Below are 17,125 nucleotides of genomic sequence, written 5' to 3'. Positions count from 1 at the left end.
TCACCGGAAGTGCCCATCTTATATGCAGTAATTTTAAATAACAGTCTGCTTTCTTCGCCTTTAACCACATTTTTTTGTATTAAATAATATGATTCCAAAAATAAATATCAGGGGGCGTTAACAGCAAAGTACAGAGCAAGTAGTAAGAATATTAGATAACAATAATAGGTCAGGTTACGTCTGTATCGATATGCTACCTTTCGGAAGCTCGTAGCCGCTAGCTAGCTCCGTGATTGTTACATCTATATTATTCAATCTGTATTAATATGTGTAATACTTACAGTGGAACAAAAATATATATGGAAAAGTATTTACCGGAAGTAATTATGTCTGCATTGACGTGGACTTGGCGAATTTCATGTGCCACAGCTCTTGTGACCGCTTCAAACTTCAGCAGATTTGCCATTGACCATATTTATAAAGACTTTGCCTTATTGTGGGAGAATGTGGTATTTTGCTTTTATAGAAGTCAAAGTAAAGAAAATATGTACTTCATTATAAATTTGTTAATTCTGTTGGCAAAGTTCCACATTCATAAATGTTAATTCAACAGTAAAAAACCTAATTTTATATCTTTTCTCCATGAAGTTGTACATTATATTAATTTGATTTCTGGCTCCAACAACAGAAAGGCAGTTAAAACTGTCAACATATGGTCCTCTTTCTCCTTTTAATAACTTATAAGCCTCCCCTGGCAAAGCTTCTTTTGTCCTTATCTGTATTTTATATGTTCGTTCTTTATTACATATATCTATCTCTGTAAGTCACATCTGGACTGTAAACCACTTTTTGCAATAAAGATGACTTTAATAAAAAAAAAAATTTAAAAAAAAAGCTCTTTTGACCGCCTGTGACCACCAGAGGGCTAACAGGGTACAGCAGGAGTACAACCTACAACACACACTGCTAACTCCAGGAAACTGCAGCCAAGATGGCGCAGGTGTCAGGGGCGTGTTGTGAGGCGAAGTGGGTGCGGGAGCATCTTTCTGGGAGTGTGGAAGGGTAAGATTTTTTTAAGAGATTTAATCTAAACACTAAATTAGCACTTTACCCATATAGTTGTGCGCCATGGTCACAAACTATGGAACTAGTCATAGAAGAAAAATATACAAACTATACCGGGCTATCGGCGAACCGCAAGCTAACCTTAGCTATTGACGTCAACTCTAGCTGCACTTTTATGTACCTTAAATAACTGTTTGTTTGGCTTTATTCACAGCTTGCATACTATAACCTAGCGTGTAAGAAGCACAGCGTTTTCTGTGTTACAGTGTGTTTCAGGAGTACTTTATTGATAACAATTTTAAAGGCGCAACTTTAGTAAACGTCCTCAGTTTTGATATTAGGGTGAACTGACTCTTTAAAGCCCATTGCATATGAAATCTACAGCTTTATTTCTTCCTCCGCATGTGAACCTTTCGTGACGTTTTCATATTGAGATGACATGTTTTACTGTTCCCTAATTTAAATGAAAGATAAGTTAAGTTGGCTAAATGATGCCACTGTGAAAATACTTCATTACAACTAAAATGTTGTACATTTAAAACCTTACTTAAGTAAAATCATTAAATCATTAAAATGTACTAAAATTATGAAAAATAAAAATACTCACTGTGCAATAAAACGTGCCCTGTCAGTGCTTTATTATAACATATGATGTCTCTTGATTTTATATTACTCTTGCAGTAATGTCTATGTTGCATTTTACTGCTGTAAATGTTTGAGGCTGTGCTAATTTTAAATCCTTTATATATTATTGGGTAGTTAAATTTACAGCAATACATCGTATTTTATAAGGTCATCATATGTTTGTAGGTTGGCTTTCATGTGATAACTATGCATCTCTAAAAGGTCAACTTTTCATGGTGTCGGAAAGAAACAGCCTTGTTTTCAGCTTTGTGATGATGACTTTTCCAGCTGATCCAAGAGAGTTGTCAAAGAGTTTATTTAGCTTAAAAAGTAAGAGAATTTTCTCAGCACAAAAAGGAACCCTTACATTGAGTACAGTGATACACTGGCTCATGTAGGCAGTCCCATGCAGGAAGGAAAACAAAACCAAAGAAAAAATCAGTCAATCAGCAACAAAAAATAACAGTACAGGCCCAGAAATGACAAAAATACCAGTAATAAAGAATAAATAACAGTACAAGGTTGCAACTCTATTTTCTGGACGACATCATAAAAACCTCTGATTATTACAGTCAAGACACAAGACAAAATATCATTTTCACCTACACTAAACCAAAAACTAAACCTTAATTTGCCTACCAATGAGTTAACCTGTCCACTCACAAATCAAAATCACAAATGTTATACCTGAATTGTCTGATGCACAACATGATTATTTGTGAAAATGTTTTTGGTGTGTCTCCAGGAACTTGCACGTCACAGTGCGCAGGCGATCAGATGGCCGCATGCCTGTGGTGTTGTGCAAAGACTGCAAGCTGTACCACTGTCCGTTCTGCCAGCCGTCTGTCTACAAGCCAAAAGGAGACTATGCAAGGGTTTGGACACATGTAGAAATCCACCGAATGAGGGCCTTGCAACATGGAGGTCAGAATACAAGCTGCTACCTGAGCCTGCAATAAATACAGAAAGTGCACCCTTTAACACAATATCCACTTTCATGATTTTTTTTCTTTGCAGAGTTTAATATTCATGTTTGCCAACTGCAGTGCAGAGGAGAAAGACATTATCACTGTCCATACTGTTCAAAGACAATTATAACCCGGAAACAGTTTGAAAGTCATATGGAAAAATGTTTGGAGATGCAAAGATCAACAACAACAGCAGCAGCCACAGGTGTCCAGTCTGCTGCTCCACCTTGCACTCCAGTTCAGCTAGCTACCACAGTTGGGCAGGGTACCTTCCTCCTGCTCAATGTCACTGCCCCTTTTCAGCAAACTATCATGATGGGACAGTCCCCTGCTCCATCTGAGCCCCCTGCTCAGTTGAAATCCACAGCAGTCCCTCTTGTTGAAAAATGCGCATCAAACCAGTGTCTTGCTGCACCTGACTGCCTCACTGAACCCACAGTTACAGAAGGCCATCCTGCAGCTCCACCTGACCTGTCTGTCTCATTGGACCACCCCTCTACTTTAACAGACAACCCTGTTAAGGAAACACGAAAAATATTCAGAACAGTGGTGAGGAAAATAAAATGTCCAATGTGCAGCCTATACTTAAATAAAAAAAATCTAAGAAAACATAAACTCAGAAAACATTTCTGTCAGTCAATTTCTGAGAAGGACATAACAGCCAAAGACCATCTTAGGAGTCAATGCATTGACTCTTATAATGGCATATACGCTGTAGCAAAGTCTTACAAGGCCACTGCTGTACCAGTTCATGTCATCAAAAAGAGATCAGACAGCGCACACAAAATGGTGTGTGGAGAAGAGCGGTGTGAGGCTGTTTCAGATTTTCGAAGGAAGAGTGGCTTGCCTTCTAGACAGTGTCCTCATCTACAGTCTGTTGATTTTTGTTTCACTCGAGCAAGAAGAGAAGACTTGAAACCTTGTGTGTTGAAGGAACTGGTTTCCAGTAAATGGATTGGAAAGGACATGGGGGCTAAGTGCCTTAACTATCATGAGCAAGCGTCTCAGAGTAAAGCCCCACTTGTTACTCTTGTGGATCTTGGTGGAACTCATTGCTTGTTTTTGTCTGTGTTTGAGCCCGAAGTGTCACAGTATAGCAAGTTGGGGCGGTTATTTGTGACATACTTTGTAAAGAGAGGGCTGTGGCATTGTGAGTGTTCTCAAGGGAGAATTTCCTGCTTGCACAAATGCATAGCCAAATGGTATCTCTTCCAAACCAAAAAAGAGTTATTAACCTCAGATGCCAATCAAGATGCACCACTAAGCCTTTCTGAATTCATGGAAGACTCACCTGCAGAGACCTCCTCAGAAAATTCAACTGGAACTTTGCATCCACTAAAAGAAGACGGACTAAAACAGATGGCAAAGTACATTTATAACCAAAAGAAACTGCCCTCTGAGTTTCCAGAAGACATCACCCAGTGTGAGTCTGATATAGACTTCCCAAAGCATTTGGTTCCGGCTCAAACTGTCTGCCAAGAGTGCCCAGGTGGTGTTTATTTAACAGAGCCAGTGCTCATAACCAACAAAGCGAGAGTCATTACTTCAACAGGAGTGATGGAAGGTTTGTCTGCAAACACGCACCTATTAAACTATAGTCTTCGTTTTTGGTCTGGCAGTCCCTCTAACACATGTTTTTATGTCTTCCAGATAACTCAACGTTTTTCAAACAGTGTCCAGATTGTGAAATGGTCTACCGTTACCAGGAGTGGAGTGAGGGACTTCACAATTACAATGACCACATAATCCTAAGTCTGCAACTGTGCATGCTTCTACAAAAGTCAATCAAGGTACTCTTGTATTTCATGAAAGAAGTGTTCTATTTCATATCAGGTCAACACGCCACCGCATGGGTTACTCTCTCCGAGTGTGAGCTGTTTAAGGAGACAATGTATTAATCACATTAACACCTCCGCCCTGCGGGTGCAATCAGAGCCTATATCTGTGCTGTGTGATCGCCTGTTCAGTCTCTTTTTCTCCTCCTGGAGCGCGTGAGTATGGTTTTCAAATTGAAACATGTTATGTGAAACTATCAATAGCGATACTTTTACGCCTTCTTCCTTCAGGAACAGCTTGTTGCTGCAGTAAGGTAGAGTGCGCGGATCATCGGATCGTTTTTGGAGTTGTATTTATTGTGTGGCGCTGCGGGGAGCCTCTTTTCCCGTGAGGGAAAACGCTACCTCACGTGGCTGAAATTGTTTGTTGTGGTCTTAAACCAGGTGAGTAGTAAGAAAGAAAGGAAAAAAGAGACTTACTTTTTCGAGCTGAGAGGAGCCGCTGCGGCCACGAGGTCGTACGCTGCCTGAGGCTTTATCCACACCTGTATTTTCCTCCGAGTGACTGTCTTGGCGTGCCAGACCATGTCACAGGACGGCGATGGCGACATTTTCCCCCTCCCTCAATTCCCCCTGGCCAAGGCGGTCAGCAGGCGGAGGATGAGCTGGAAACAGAGGCGGCGCGCGGTCTGCCACTGGTGGAAAGATGGCGCACGCAGAAGAGGAAGCGCCCGGAGGCGGAGTTTGGGCAGCTGCAGGTGCAGGCAATACAAGATACCCTGCAGGAGCTTGTTCATGCTCAGCGCCCTTTGGGGCTGCATGACGTGAGCAGGCCAGCCCCTGAGGTCTGGGATAAGGATCCAGATGTGCTTTCTGTTGCAGCCGCTGACAATCTGGACTACCTGCATGACCCCCAGTCCGAGGAGGATGTCCAGTCGCTCTCTGATTTGGGGGATGGTTCTTCGCAGGCTTCGGAGCCTGAGTCTCTGTGAGGGATGTACCAGTCTCATGTTTGCGCTGGGGTCATGGGTCCTTTCCGGCCGTCTCTATGGCCTCCAGGGCACCGCAACCTGTTATCCGAGGGCCCCTGGCTTTCTGAAACGCCTACCCTTCCATATGCTCCGTCTGTCGCACCTTCTGTCATCTATAAGACACGGGGACTGGTTCACTACAGTGGATCTGCGAGACGCATACTTCCACATTCCTGTACACAGAGACCACAGGAAGTACCTCTGTTTCTTCTTTCAAGGCACTGCGTACGAGTACACCGTCCTCCCGTTCGGCCTGTCCTTGTCCCCTCACACCTTCACAAAGTGCATGGAGGCGGTACTGGCCCCTCTCCGTCGCCAGGGTATTCATATCTTGAATTACCTGGACGATTGGTTGGTTTGCTCCCCAACAGAACAACAAGCCCGGCTTGACACCTCGACGGTGTTGAAACAAATCGAGGACCTGGGGCAGGCCTTGAACAGGGAGAAGAGTTGCCTTGTTCCATCCAGGAGGGTGGAATATCTGGGTTTGGTTATAGATTCAACCTCAATGAGAGCTGTCCTGACCTTGAAGAGGACAGCGGTGCTGATGGACACCTTGTCACATTTAACTGTGGGCGAGCACATAACAGTGTAAGCATGGCCGGAGGCTGTTGGGCCTCATGGCGGCAGCATCCCAGGTGGTGCCCCTGGGGTTGCTTCATATGCGACCGCTGCAGCATTGGCTTGCCAGGCACAAGGTGAGCCCCCACGAGGATGGCCTGAGGGCTATCCCTGTGTCTTTGATTTGCCTCCCAGCAATTGCAATTGCAATTGTATGGTGGACTACGGCCCTGGGCCTCAGGGAAGGAGTTCCACTGGGCCCAGTGTGCTCAAGGGTGACCGTAACTACGGGTGCCTCAGAAACAGGTTGGGGGGCTCTGTGGGAGCACCACCCAGCCCGGGGCCGGTGGGGTCCCTTTTGGAGGGGGGCTCACATCAACCTGCTCGAACTAGAGGCAGTGTATCGGGCCTTGGTGTATTTCCGTCCCGTGATTCGAGGGAAGCATGTGTTGGTTCGGACCGACAATTCAACCGTGGTTGCCTGTATCAGCCACCAGGGAGGTCTGCGGTCATGGTCCCTGCATGACCTGGCACACAAACTCCTCCTCTGGGCTCATGCTCAGGGTGTGTCCCTGAAAGCCATCTACTTGCCGGGGGAGGTGAACGTGGCAGCAGATCTCCTGTCCAGGGGCGGCCCCAGGCCAGGGGAGTGGCGACTTCACCCACAGATTGTGGAAGCCATTTGGTCTCGATTCGGAGAGGCCCAGGTAGACCTGTTTGCCTCAGTGGAGACCACCCACTGCCCGCTGTGGTACTCCATAGCGGGGCTGGTGGGAACATTGGGGGTGGACGCTCTTGCAGGCCGGTGGCCCCAGGGTCTGCTATGCGTTTCCTCCGTTTCCCCTCATACCAGCCGTTCTGGCCAAGATGGGGATGATGGAGGCCAGGGTTCTGCTTGTGGCCCCAGATTGGCCACATCAGCCATGGATGGCGACCTTGCAGAGGCTGCTGGCAGGAACCCCATGGTGTCTCCCAGTCAGGCCGGACATGCTGTCGCAGGCTCAAGGGCAGCTCCGGCACCAGAACCCAGGGATTTACAGGCTGCGTGTCTGGCCCCTAGACGGGGCCCGCGCTGCAGCTTGAGTCCTGCTGTTATGGCTACCCTGCAGGCAGCCAGATCTCCCTCTACCAAGGTGCTTTACGCTGGTAGATGGAAACGGTTTTGCCAGTGGTGTGCAGGACAGGAGAGGAGGACCCCCCGGTCCCCTGTGGGACACGGGGGGTCCTCTTATTTTTACAGACACCGTTGGAGAAAGGGCTGACAGAATCCACCTTGAGGGGTTACGTGGCGGCCATATCTGACCATCACATCCCTATTGAGGGTAGGACAGTGGGCTCACAGCCCCTTGTTAGCCAGTTTTTGAAGGGGGCTAGGCGTATATGGCCACCAAGGTCCCACATGGTCCCATCATGGGATTTGCAGTTGATGCTGCGGGTTCTGTCGGAGCCTTCTTTTGAGCCTTTGGCCAATTTGGGGCTGGAGCTTCTTACCCTCAAAATAGCCTTTCTCCTTGCCATGGCCTCAGCGAAGCGGGTGTCTGAACTGCATTCCCTGTCTGTGCATCTGTCTTGTCTGAGATTAGGAGAGAGAGAGGGATCTGCCATCTCTCTCCTGCCTAATCCATCTTTTTTACCGAAGGTGCTCCCTCGCTCTTTTGTGTTGAGGCCCTTGGTTCTGGAGCCCTTCCATCCTCCATCCCATGAATCTGCGGAGGCAGCCCAGTTGCACTTGGTCTGTCCAGTGCAGTCTCTGAGGGTGTACATTGACCGCACACGCCCCGTTAGACAGACCGATCAGCTCTTTGTGTGCTATGGGGAAGCTAAGCTGGGCCAAGCTCTGTGCAAACAGCGTTTGGCCCGCTGGGTCGTCGAGGCCATAGCTCTGGCCTATGATGGTGCTGGGGTCCCTCCACCTAGGGGAGTGGTGGCCCACTCCACCAGAGGGATGGCTGCCTCCTGGGCGCTCTTCAAGGGGGCTCCCTTGGAGGACATTTGTGCGGCGGCCAGTTGGGCCTCTTCTGGGACCTTTGCAAGGTTTTACAGACTAAATTTTGCTTCATCAATGGCCTCTGCCATTCTGGAAGCAGGCCAGTGAACTGTGCGGTCCCTGCCATGCTGGACCGTGGCTTCAGGCCAGGAAAGTGTGTGTGGTCCCTGCCGTACTGGACCACGGCTTCAGGGTTGGTATTCACCCGGTGGTTGTGTTTCATTGATTAAGGAGGTTCTGTTTATGGGGACCTTTTCCTTCTCAGTTGAAAATGTTTTATTTCACAACAGGTGGCCTTCATCGGCCTTTGACTGTTTTATCACAACCTGAGGCTTTCCTCAATAAACTATGTTCTAAACCGAACTGTTGTTCAGAGTGTTTTTGGCCTCACTACACCTCCTGCCTGACCTTATTTGGTATACTTTTGACCCATACGGTGTTGACCTGATATGAAATAGAACGGATGGTGTCAGAAGGTAACCGTGGTTCTATGAATAAAGGTCAACACGCCAGCTTGCAGTGTCATTCAGAAGGCTGGTTCAGCCTCAGTCGGAGAAAAGAGACTGAACAGGCGATCACACAGCTGTATATATAGGCTCTGATTGCACCCGCAGGGCGGAGGTTAGGGCTGCACGGTATATGCGGTAGACGGTAGAAATGATATAAATTTGGCACAGCGTCTCTCTCTCTCCTCTCTCGCCATGCGCACATGGGAGTTGGTTTTCGGCAAGAGAGTTTGTCATAAACCTTTGGTAATGTAAACCTATGTGACGCTAGGGGCTCCACAAAAAACTCCACATGTGAATGTGTGATAGTTGTGGTATCATAGCAGCCTGTCACAAGTTACAGCGTGATGATTAGAGGAGAAATAGCAGAGCATAAAGGTCCAGGTGGAAAAAACACAAGTCAGTCATTTAGGATTTTGCTAAAAGAAGGAAATTACCTTACAAAACCCATTCAGAAACACTTCTATTATAACTTTTACACTGAAATTTATACCACGATATATACCGTTACCGTGAAGGGATTCGATTTATACCGTGATATAAATTTTAGGTCATACCGCCCAGCCCTAGCGGAGGTGTTAATGTGATTAATTTGCTACATTGTCTCCTGAAACAGCTCATCCTCGGAGAGAGTGACCCATATGGTGGCATGTTGACCTTTATTCATAGAACCACGGTTACCTTCTGTAACCATCCGTTTTGTTTTGTTGTTGTTTTTCTCAGAGAGATTATTATTTGACAATGTTATTTTAAGTCTGCTTCTCTTTTGTTTTAGAATCACACTGCTGTTGATGGAGTGGTGGAGGTGCTAGAGCGGACAGTAGGTGTCAAGTCTCCATGTGCCATAGAAGTGCTTCAGGCATACCTCCACTTCGAAGCTCTTACAAGTCACAACTGTCCATCTGTAATCATGATGGATCTTTATCAGAAGGGGGTTTTCAACATGGCAGGTGAGTATGTCTTGTATCCCAGTGGGTACATGTACTGTGAATTGAATGTTAAAAGTACATTTATTATCATTTGAACAGCTTTAAAGCTTATTTTTCTGATAGCCACAAGAGGGTTTCATACTGATGCTCTTTTGCTAGTATGCTTTTAGTCTTCCCCTACATAATTGTGGTATGGGTAAACAGTAATATTTGTGTATTTTCCACAAAATCATTTGTGCAGGGTTCGAGATTACAGGTCTGTCTGAATCGAGCATTGGAGAAGTAAATGCAGAGGAACTTTGGGATTCAGTGTGCATGGGGATAATAAGAAGCAGCCTGGTTGCTCGTAAGTATTAGTAGGAGAATTGTGAATCTAGTTGACATTTTTACAGTTCACAATTGTATCTGTATCTGTATTTTAAATTTCAGTCTAGCAATGTTAATATTACCTTTAGCATTACTTTCAAGCTTTGAAACCTTGGTTTCCATCTACATGTGTCAATTTGTGACATTTGGACCAATAAAGTTATAGTTTGATATGGGAATCTGTTGAGTTTTACATTCGGTCTGCTGGAATAGTGTGCCAGTAAACCCGGAACTCCGTTAGCGCTTTTAGCACTTCGGGTTCTCTCGTCAAAAAGTCAATACGTTTTTTGAATGGGATTTTGGTAAAATGTCTCAAATAAGGTCTGTGGTTAACAAAAGCTTAAGCGAGTTTCAGGTTTTGTTCTACGACATAAAACACGTCAGTAAATACCCCACTTGTGAATTTTGAAGCTTTTACGTGTCGTAAAAAAGGCGGTTGCTAACAAGTTGCTTAATACGACTACAAACCCAGTCAGGGATGTTAAACGTCATCACCCCCGAAGAGGCGAGAGTGCTGGCAGTCTGCCATTACAGATTCTTATTTAGCTTAAACAGTCCGATTTCCCCATTATATAATTTTTTTTAAAATAAAGCGGCCGAAATCAGTTGAAAGCTTAGTGGCGGTGACGTCAAGAGTCATGTGACCGTGGAGTAGTCATGTAGTCGTTAAAGCCTAACATTAGCTTTTTACTTCTGGCGATCGCATTTAAGCTTCAAATGCGATATGAAAGGTGTTCATATGTGAAGATTATCTCGCTGAACAAAACCTGTAAGTATCATAAACTTAGGTTAGCCACAGAGCTTAATTTCTGACATAATCCAAAACACAATGCAAAAATCACATTCACTTTCTCTTCCAGGAACCACTGCAATGCTAAACTTCCGGGTTTTGACGTCAGCCCTGGCACACTCTATGCAGGCAGTTATTACAGGAAATTAGTGCTAAAACAATTACTCAATGGGCAACTACTTGCATTTTGATAATCAAGTAACTGTTAATATTGGTATTAATAATAACTGGTAATATTTTTTTCAGCAAAAATGCTAAACCTTCATTGCTTTCAGCTCACAGTTGTTAGGATTTGCTGCTTTTCTTTGTCCTACAATATTTTTGAGTTATAAACTGTTGCTCAGATAAAACAAACAGCAAGGACATAAGCAAGTTCCGATGGGTAGTTTTCATTATATTATAGACAATACAATTCAGTGCAAAAATAGTCTGCAGATTATGATAGTAAAGTGAACATTTTGGGGTTTTGACAGTTTGTCAGACAAAAAAAGGCTTAACTAAAGATGTGTGCTGGGGTTTATTGAATTGTGTAAGTTATTTTTTTTTGTTATTTTCAGACTTTCCACATTTAATTGAGAATGAAATAAATCATCAGCTGCAGTCCTACAGGAAATTAAGCAAAGTTGAGTGTCAATATGTAGGTTCATGTGGGTGGGTCATCTTTTTTTCCATTTTATCTTTTCTTAATACAGGGAGTTCAAGTGATGTTTCCACCTCAGATGATAATCTCAAGGAAGGTGCAACGTCTGCAGTCACAACCCTCCTCACTCCAGCTGCAAGAAAGAGGCTGAGCAAGCAAAGAACAGAGGAGTGTCACAAAGCTGTAACTAGATATCTTGTGAAAGAACTTCATCCCTTGTCCACAGTGGATTTACCGTGGTTTAGGTAAGTTTTTATTAACCTGGACTTTGGATGCACAGATGTGAACATTTATATAATCATAGATCATCCGCATTTTCATTTCTGCCTTCACTCAGAGAGATGACAAAAATGCTAAACCCAAAATACCAGCTGCCTTCCAGAGATCAGCTCATGAACACACGGATGCCATCATGGTACTCTGTAGAGAAGAACCATGTAATCAAAGAGTTGCTTCAGGTGTCTGAGGCTGCAGTGACGTGTGACTGGTGGACAAGTTTTGCTCAAGACCGCTACCTGACAGTTACTTTGCACTTTATAATAAAGGGCCAGATGAGGCACAAAGTGCTTCGTACAAAGCCAGTTTACGACGCACAGGCAGACACAGCAGTGGCAGAACAGATAGGTGGCATACTGGAGGAATTTGGTGTCAGGGACAAAGTTGTTGCAGTGACAGTGGATAATGGATCCAGCATGGATGTTGCCATCAAGAAGTCACAGTTTAGGAAGCTGGGATGTTTTGCCCAAATACTTAGTCTTGCTGCACAGAAGGTGTACTTAAGCATCACTGTGACCAGATGGGCATCAAGAATAAGAGCTGTTGTTGTGTGGATCAAAAGGTCTTCCACAGCTCAAACTGTTCTTCAGAAGAAACAACAGCTCTTGAGTGAGTATTTGATATTTTCTGTTGTTCAGATACATGGAGTGTGTAATTAAGAGAATATACTACTAAGGGGTGCGTCTGTTTTTCAGATCTACCGCAACACTCTTTAGTGCTTGATGTCCGAACACGTTGGGGTTCATTCTACCTCATGATTGAGAGGTTTGCAGAGCAGTATGCTGCCATACAGGCCACCACCACAGATCCACAGATCAAACAGTCTGTTGAGAGGTAAATGTAATAAAAGTTACTAGGAAGATTAGAATACAGTATCGTTAGTTGTGTTGAAATAACTTGTATTATTACACTTAAAGGCTGGAAACACTCACAGACGACGATCATCAAAAAGCAGAGGAGTTCATTCGGATCATGAAGCCTTTGTATACGTCTTCACTCTGCGTCTCAGCTGACAAGAGTCCAACTTGTAGTCAGATATTTCCTATCCTGAAAAAACTGATGGCCAACTTTGAAACCCAGGATGAGGACTCTCTGTTCACAGCCTCACTCAAAGAAAAAGCCCGGGATGACCTGTCTGCAAGTTACAAGGTATGAACAAAACAAAATAATTGTGCTGATAAGTCATTAATACAACTTGTAAAAGTAATCAGCATTCCAAAATATGGGATTTTCCTTTGGGTAGCAGCTAATGATTACTTTTATTATCTATTAATCTGTTGACTATTTTCAGAATGAATTGTTTAATCTGTAAAATTTCACAATATAGTGAAAAATGCCCATTACAATTTACCAACTAAGAGTCCAAAGGCCTACTGTCACAAGAGATAAAGAAGAGCAACAAATCATCACAACTGAAAAACAAGAACTAATAGTGGGGTGGCATTGCTAAACTATCGTTCATTTTGTGATGAAAGCACAAAATTTGGTACATGTGTTGGTGGATATATTTCAAACAAATCTGGATATTGGGGCATCGCAAAAACGCACCCTAGTTGCCGTAGCAACTATTTATTCAATAAAATTAATCAAAATATTTAAATGATTCATTACAATATTTTAAAAATGTAAATATGTATTAAATTAAGAAAAATACAGTTAGACACACTCACAGTTCACATTAAATTAAGAACAAGTGCAAATTCGCAATAGCTGCGACCTCATACATGCATGCATCCACACAACATGCATACCACACAACCTCAAGAAAAGCAAAATTTTCATTTTGAAATGCTTAGTATAGTGCCACCTATGAATGAATCCTGATCATTTTTTCTGGCATAGTTACTCATGGTCTCTACTTGCAGTATGCAAATTTCGAACATTTTTGGTCAACTACTTTTTGAATTATTCAAGAAAAGCTTTGTGGACCGACCGACTGACCAACCAACCAACCAACCAAAAATGGCTGCCAGTGGTTACTGGCATGGAATGGTATGGCTATCCTATAGGTGCTGTTTCATGTTTTTAGTGCCACAAATATAATTTAGAGGCATATTAAAGTGGAAAAAGCTTTATAAAAATGTAAAAGAACAGAACCAGAGCTTTTTAAAACGTTTTATTAGCTTCTCATTCACAGTTTACGGCCTCCAATTTGGCTTGTCTTCCTGTGTTGTTCCTTAAAAAGCAAAAAATGAAAATATTTTAATCATTTGCCAGATTAGTGGGGAAGCATAGCTCAATATCTTTCTAGAATTAGTAGCCATTCATTTTTTGGATGAGGATTATGTGAAAACTTTCCAACCGATTTTCACAAAACTTGGTGGAGGCATGTAGCATGGTCCAACTTAGAAGCCATTACATTTTGGAGTGGATCCAATTAACGGGACGGGTCCATGGGCAGGTAGGATTCAATTGCCTGCTGTGGTCACCAGGGGGCGAGTTTATGATGTCCCAATATCCAGATTTGTTCTAAATATATTTGTCAACACATCTGCCAAATTTGGTGCTTTTATCACAAGAATGAACAATTTTATAGCTATGCCGCCCCACTAAAGAAACTTATGGTCCGTGAAATCCAAGTTGTTGTTGCCTCAAAGTTTTCCTCCTCTTCTTCCATTACTAGCAGTTGGCAACCATTGGCAACTAGTGTAGGTACAGCCACCTACAATTTACTTTTCTACTGAGGCCCATATTGACTGTTTTTCTCTTTAGCCTTTACCTATGATGTTCAAAATGTGTACATCCTAAAAATAACATATTCTGTTACATAGTTACAGTTGAAATAAAATGTTTACCTTGATGGACAGTTCACTGCACTGCTTGTTGCAGGAAGCAACTGCCGCTGGCTGGCAGTTGGCTAGCTGGCTTGTAGTGGTGGTGGGGTAGAAAGTGTTTGAGACACTGTGAGTGTGTCTAACTGTATTTTTTAGCTGCGACCAGCAGCTCTATAGGTCGCTCTGTTGGTTGGTTGGTTGGTTGGTTGGTCAGTCAGTCCACAAAGCTTTTCTTGAATAATTCAAAAAGTACTTGACCAGAAATGTTCGAAATTTGCATACTGTAAGTAGAGACCATGAGTAACTATGCCAGAAAAAATGAGATTGTGTGGTATGCATGTTGTGTGGATGCATGCATGTATGAGGTTGCAGCTATTGCAAATTTGTGCTTGTTCTTAATTTAATGTGAACTGTGAGTGTGTCTAACTGTATTTTTCTTAATTTAATACATATTTACGTTTTTAAAATATTGTAATGAATCATTTAAATATTTTGATTAATTTTATTGAATAAACGGTTGCTACGGCAACTAGGGTGTGTTTTTGCGATGCCCCAATATCCAGATTTGTTTGAAATATATCCACCAACACATGTACCAAATTTTGTGCTTTCATCACAAAATGAACGATTGCTAAGCCGCCCCACTATAAAGAACTACTGGCATTTTTGCTTGAAAGAGTAAGTGATTATAAATATGGTTTCAGGTTTATTTTCTATCGATAGACCAATCAATTAATAAAATTATCATTTCAGCTCTAGTTTTGTTTTGTTGTCTTGTCAAATTCTCTATGAAGCATCATTCTTCTATGTAGAGAAGAGTATAAAAATGTGTTTATATGTTTCTAGTCTCCAAGGGAGACTTGACAGCTGCTGGAAAAGTTGTGAACAAACTGGGGAAAAAAAGTCAAATTAGATTTTTAAAAAAATTCAAGACTACTGACAGGAAAATCAAAGCTTTCTGATGCCATAAATTATCATGAAACACAAATTTTTGCAGCCTTTGATACAGTCAAAATGGCGACACCTCCTGGGCAACCCTAGTTATTACATGTTTGTCTAATATTTTGTCCACCATTAAAGGTAGGCTCAAATAGCTAACCTGCAATAAGGTTGAGAACCCTTGAGCTTAACAACAGAAACACCTCTGTGTTTAATGCAGCACCGTTTGACAACACCACAAACTGCATCCTCCAAAATGGTCATGAAGTTGAATCAACAACTCTCTTAAACAAAAGTTTCTACCAGAGAAGATTAAAGAATATCTAAATATTTATATCAGATTTCTTAAGAGTTTGAGCAAGGTGTACCAGATAAACGGGCAACTGAGTTTAAGTTTTAAAGAGATAGAATGAAAGTTTAGCCAAAATGATTCTATAGAAAAATATACTGTACCAGTGAGCCTGTTTTCATTACACACTTTTTTTTTTTTTTTTTTACAATTTCTTTGACAGTTGTATGCTTTATTTCAGGATGATGATACTTGGAAGTTCCTACAGGAGTCGAGCGCCATGGATCCAAGGTTCAAGAACAGAATCGACTCAGATGAGATTTGGCACAGAGTGCAAAATGCTGCGGTTACAACCTCAGCAAAGGTACAATATTCTCTTTTCCTTTCCAGTGTTACACTTGTCCTATTAATAGATGCTGTTATTACATGTGTACTCACTCATTCTACCCTGTATGATAGGTTCAAAGTCTCTTCCTGCTGTCAGCCATCTCAAACACTCTCAGTTGAAGTAGTTAAGATTAATTACTTTTTTAACTTATCCATGAATAAATATTTTTCTTTAGGTGTCAAATCAGGAGGAACACAAACTTTGGCATGAGGACAGAGATGCTGAGGATGTATCTGAGCAAAACAAGTATTCAGATGAGGTAATGTCATCTACATGACACAAACATTTGTTGTACCTAATCCTAGTAGTATCGTCTAACACTTATCTTGTTTGTTTCGTTTGCATATGCCAGTCTCTGTATCCCAAAAGGCAGAGGCTGACTGGCCTGGAGGAGCTTTTTGAAGATGAGGACAGAGCTCTGAAGAGCATCACAGCAGCAGAAAAGACACCAATAGCTGAACAAGTCCAGCAAGAAATACAGCTGTACAGAAGCCTGCCTGCTGTGCCCACATCAGAGGATGCTCTGGCCTGGTGGTGGAGGAGACGAGACTCACTGCCTCTCCTGTCTCAACTCTCCAACTCATACCTTTGTATCCAGGCATCGTCTACTCCTCGTGAGAGAGTGTTTTCCACAGCAGGGGACACAGTCAGCCAAGAGAGGTCACACATTCTACCCGAACAGGCAGATATGCAGATTTTTCTCCAGAAAAATTGTTAAAAATCAAAAATTTAGCAAAGCTAAAATCATTTTATTTATGAGGTATGGGTTCAAGTACAGGTCATCATTCACTGTGCTGCTGTGTTAATAGTGATATGATATTATTATGATATACCTAATGTCAACCAGGAGTAGAAACATTTTCTTATGTAAATAGAATATTTTTTAGATGTAGTCATACAAGCAAAAATAAATATTTTTCACAAGGATCATGTACAAAATGTGGGTAACTATAAAAATGGCTTCTTTTCTTGTACTTTTAGTGACTTGTCATTTGAGTTTGCTCTCTTTGAACCTCAATATGACCTTATTATGCTCTTAATGCAGTAATCATTCAGTGGTTCTTACCACAGTACAATTTTATTTCTGTTTGTAATCATCTGGTTGAATAGGAAATTCTAGCACCGACTTCCAACCCTGGTTTAGCACCAGTCTTCACAAGTACAAAGTGATATTGGTACTACAATCAGTTCATGCCTAATGGTACCCAACCAATGAGAGTTTCCCAAACTGGGCTTCATACTGTATGCTGGACTTGAGATCTTAACACAAACATCTT

The 17,125-nt window shown here is 42.5% G+C and overlaps 1 protein-coding gene across 1 annotated transcript; it reads left to right on the top strand.

Annotated features, from left to right (window-relative positions):
- Positions 1 to 879: 879 nt before the first annotated feature.
- Positions 880 to 16,819, top strand: LOC125888624 (uncharacterized). The gene is made up of 13 exons (XM_049576088.1): positions 880 to 1,002; positions 2,375 to 2,553; positions 2,647 to 4,161; positions 4,248 to 4,387; positions 9,233 to 9,407; positions 9,628 to 9,732; positions 11,235 to 11,427; positions 11,520 to 12,067; positions 12,154 to 12,292; positions 12,376 to 12,607; positions 15,702 to 15,824; positions 16,024 to 16,107; positions 16,201 to 16,819. Exons 1-13 carry the CDS (start codon positions 932 to 934, stop codon positions 16,564 to 16,566), a joined length of 3,870 nt encoding a protein of 1,289 aa, XP_049432045.1. The 5' UTR covers positions 880 to 931; the 3' UTR covers positions 16,567 to 16,819.
- Positions 16,820 to 17,125: the final 306 nt, after the last annotated feature.

The sequence above is a fragment of the Epinephelus fuscoguttatus genome, linkage group LG5, assembly GCF_011397635.1.
Source record: "Epinephelus fuscoguttatus linkage group LG5, E.fuscoguttatus.final_Chr_v1".
In the NCBI taxonomy this organism is placed as follows: domain Eukaryota; kingdom Metazoa; phylum Chordata; class Actinopteri; order Perciformes; family Serranidae; genus Epinephelus; species Epinephelus fuscoguttatus.
Note: the sequence above shows the minus strand (reverse complement) of the source record. Positions and strands in the feature narration are given on the sequence as shown.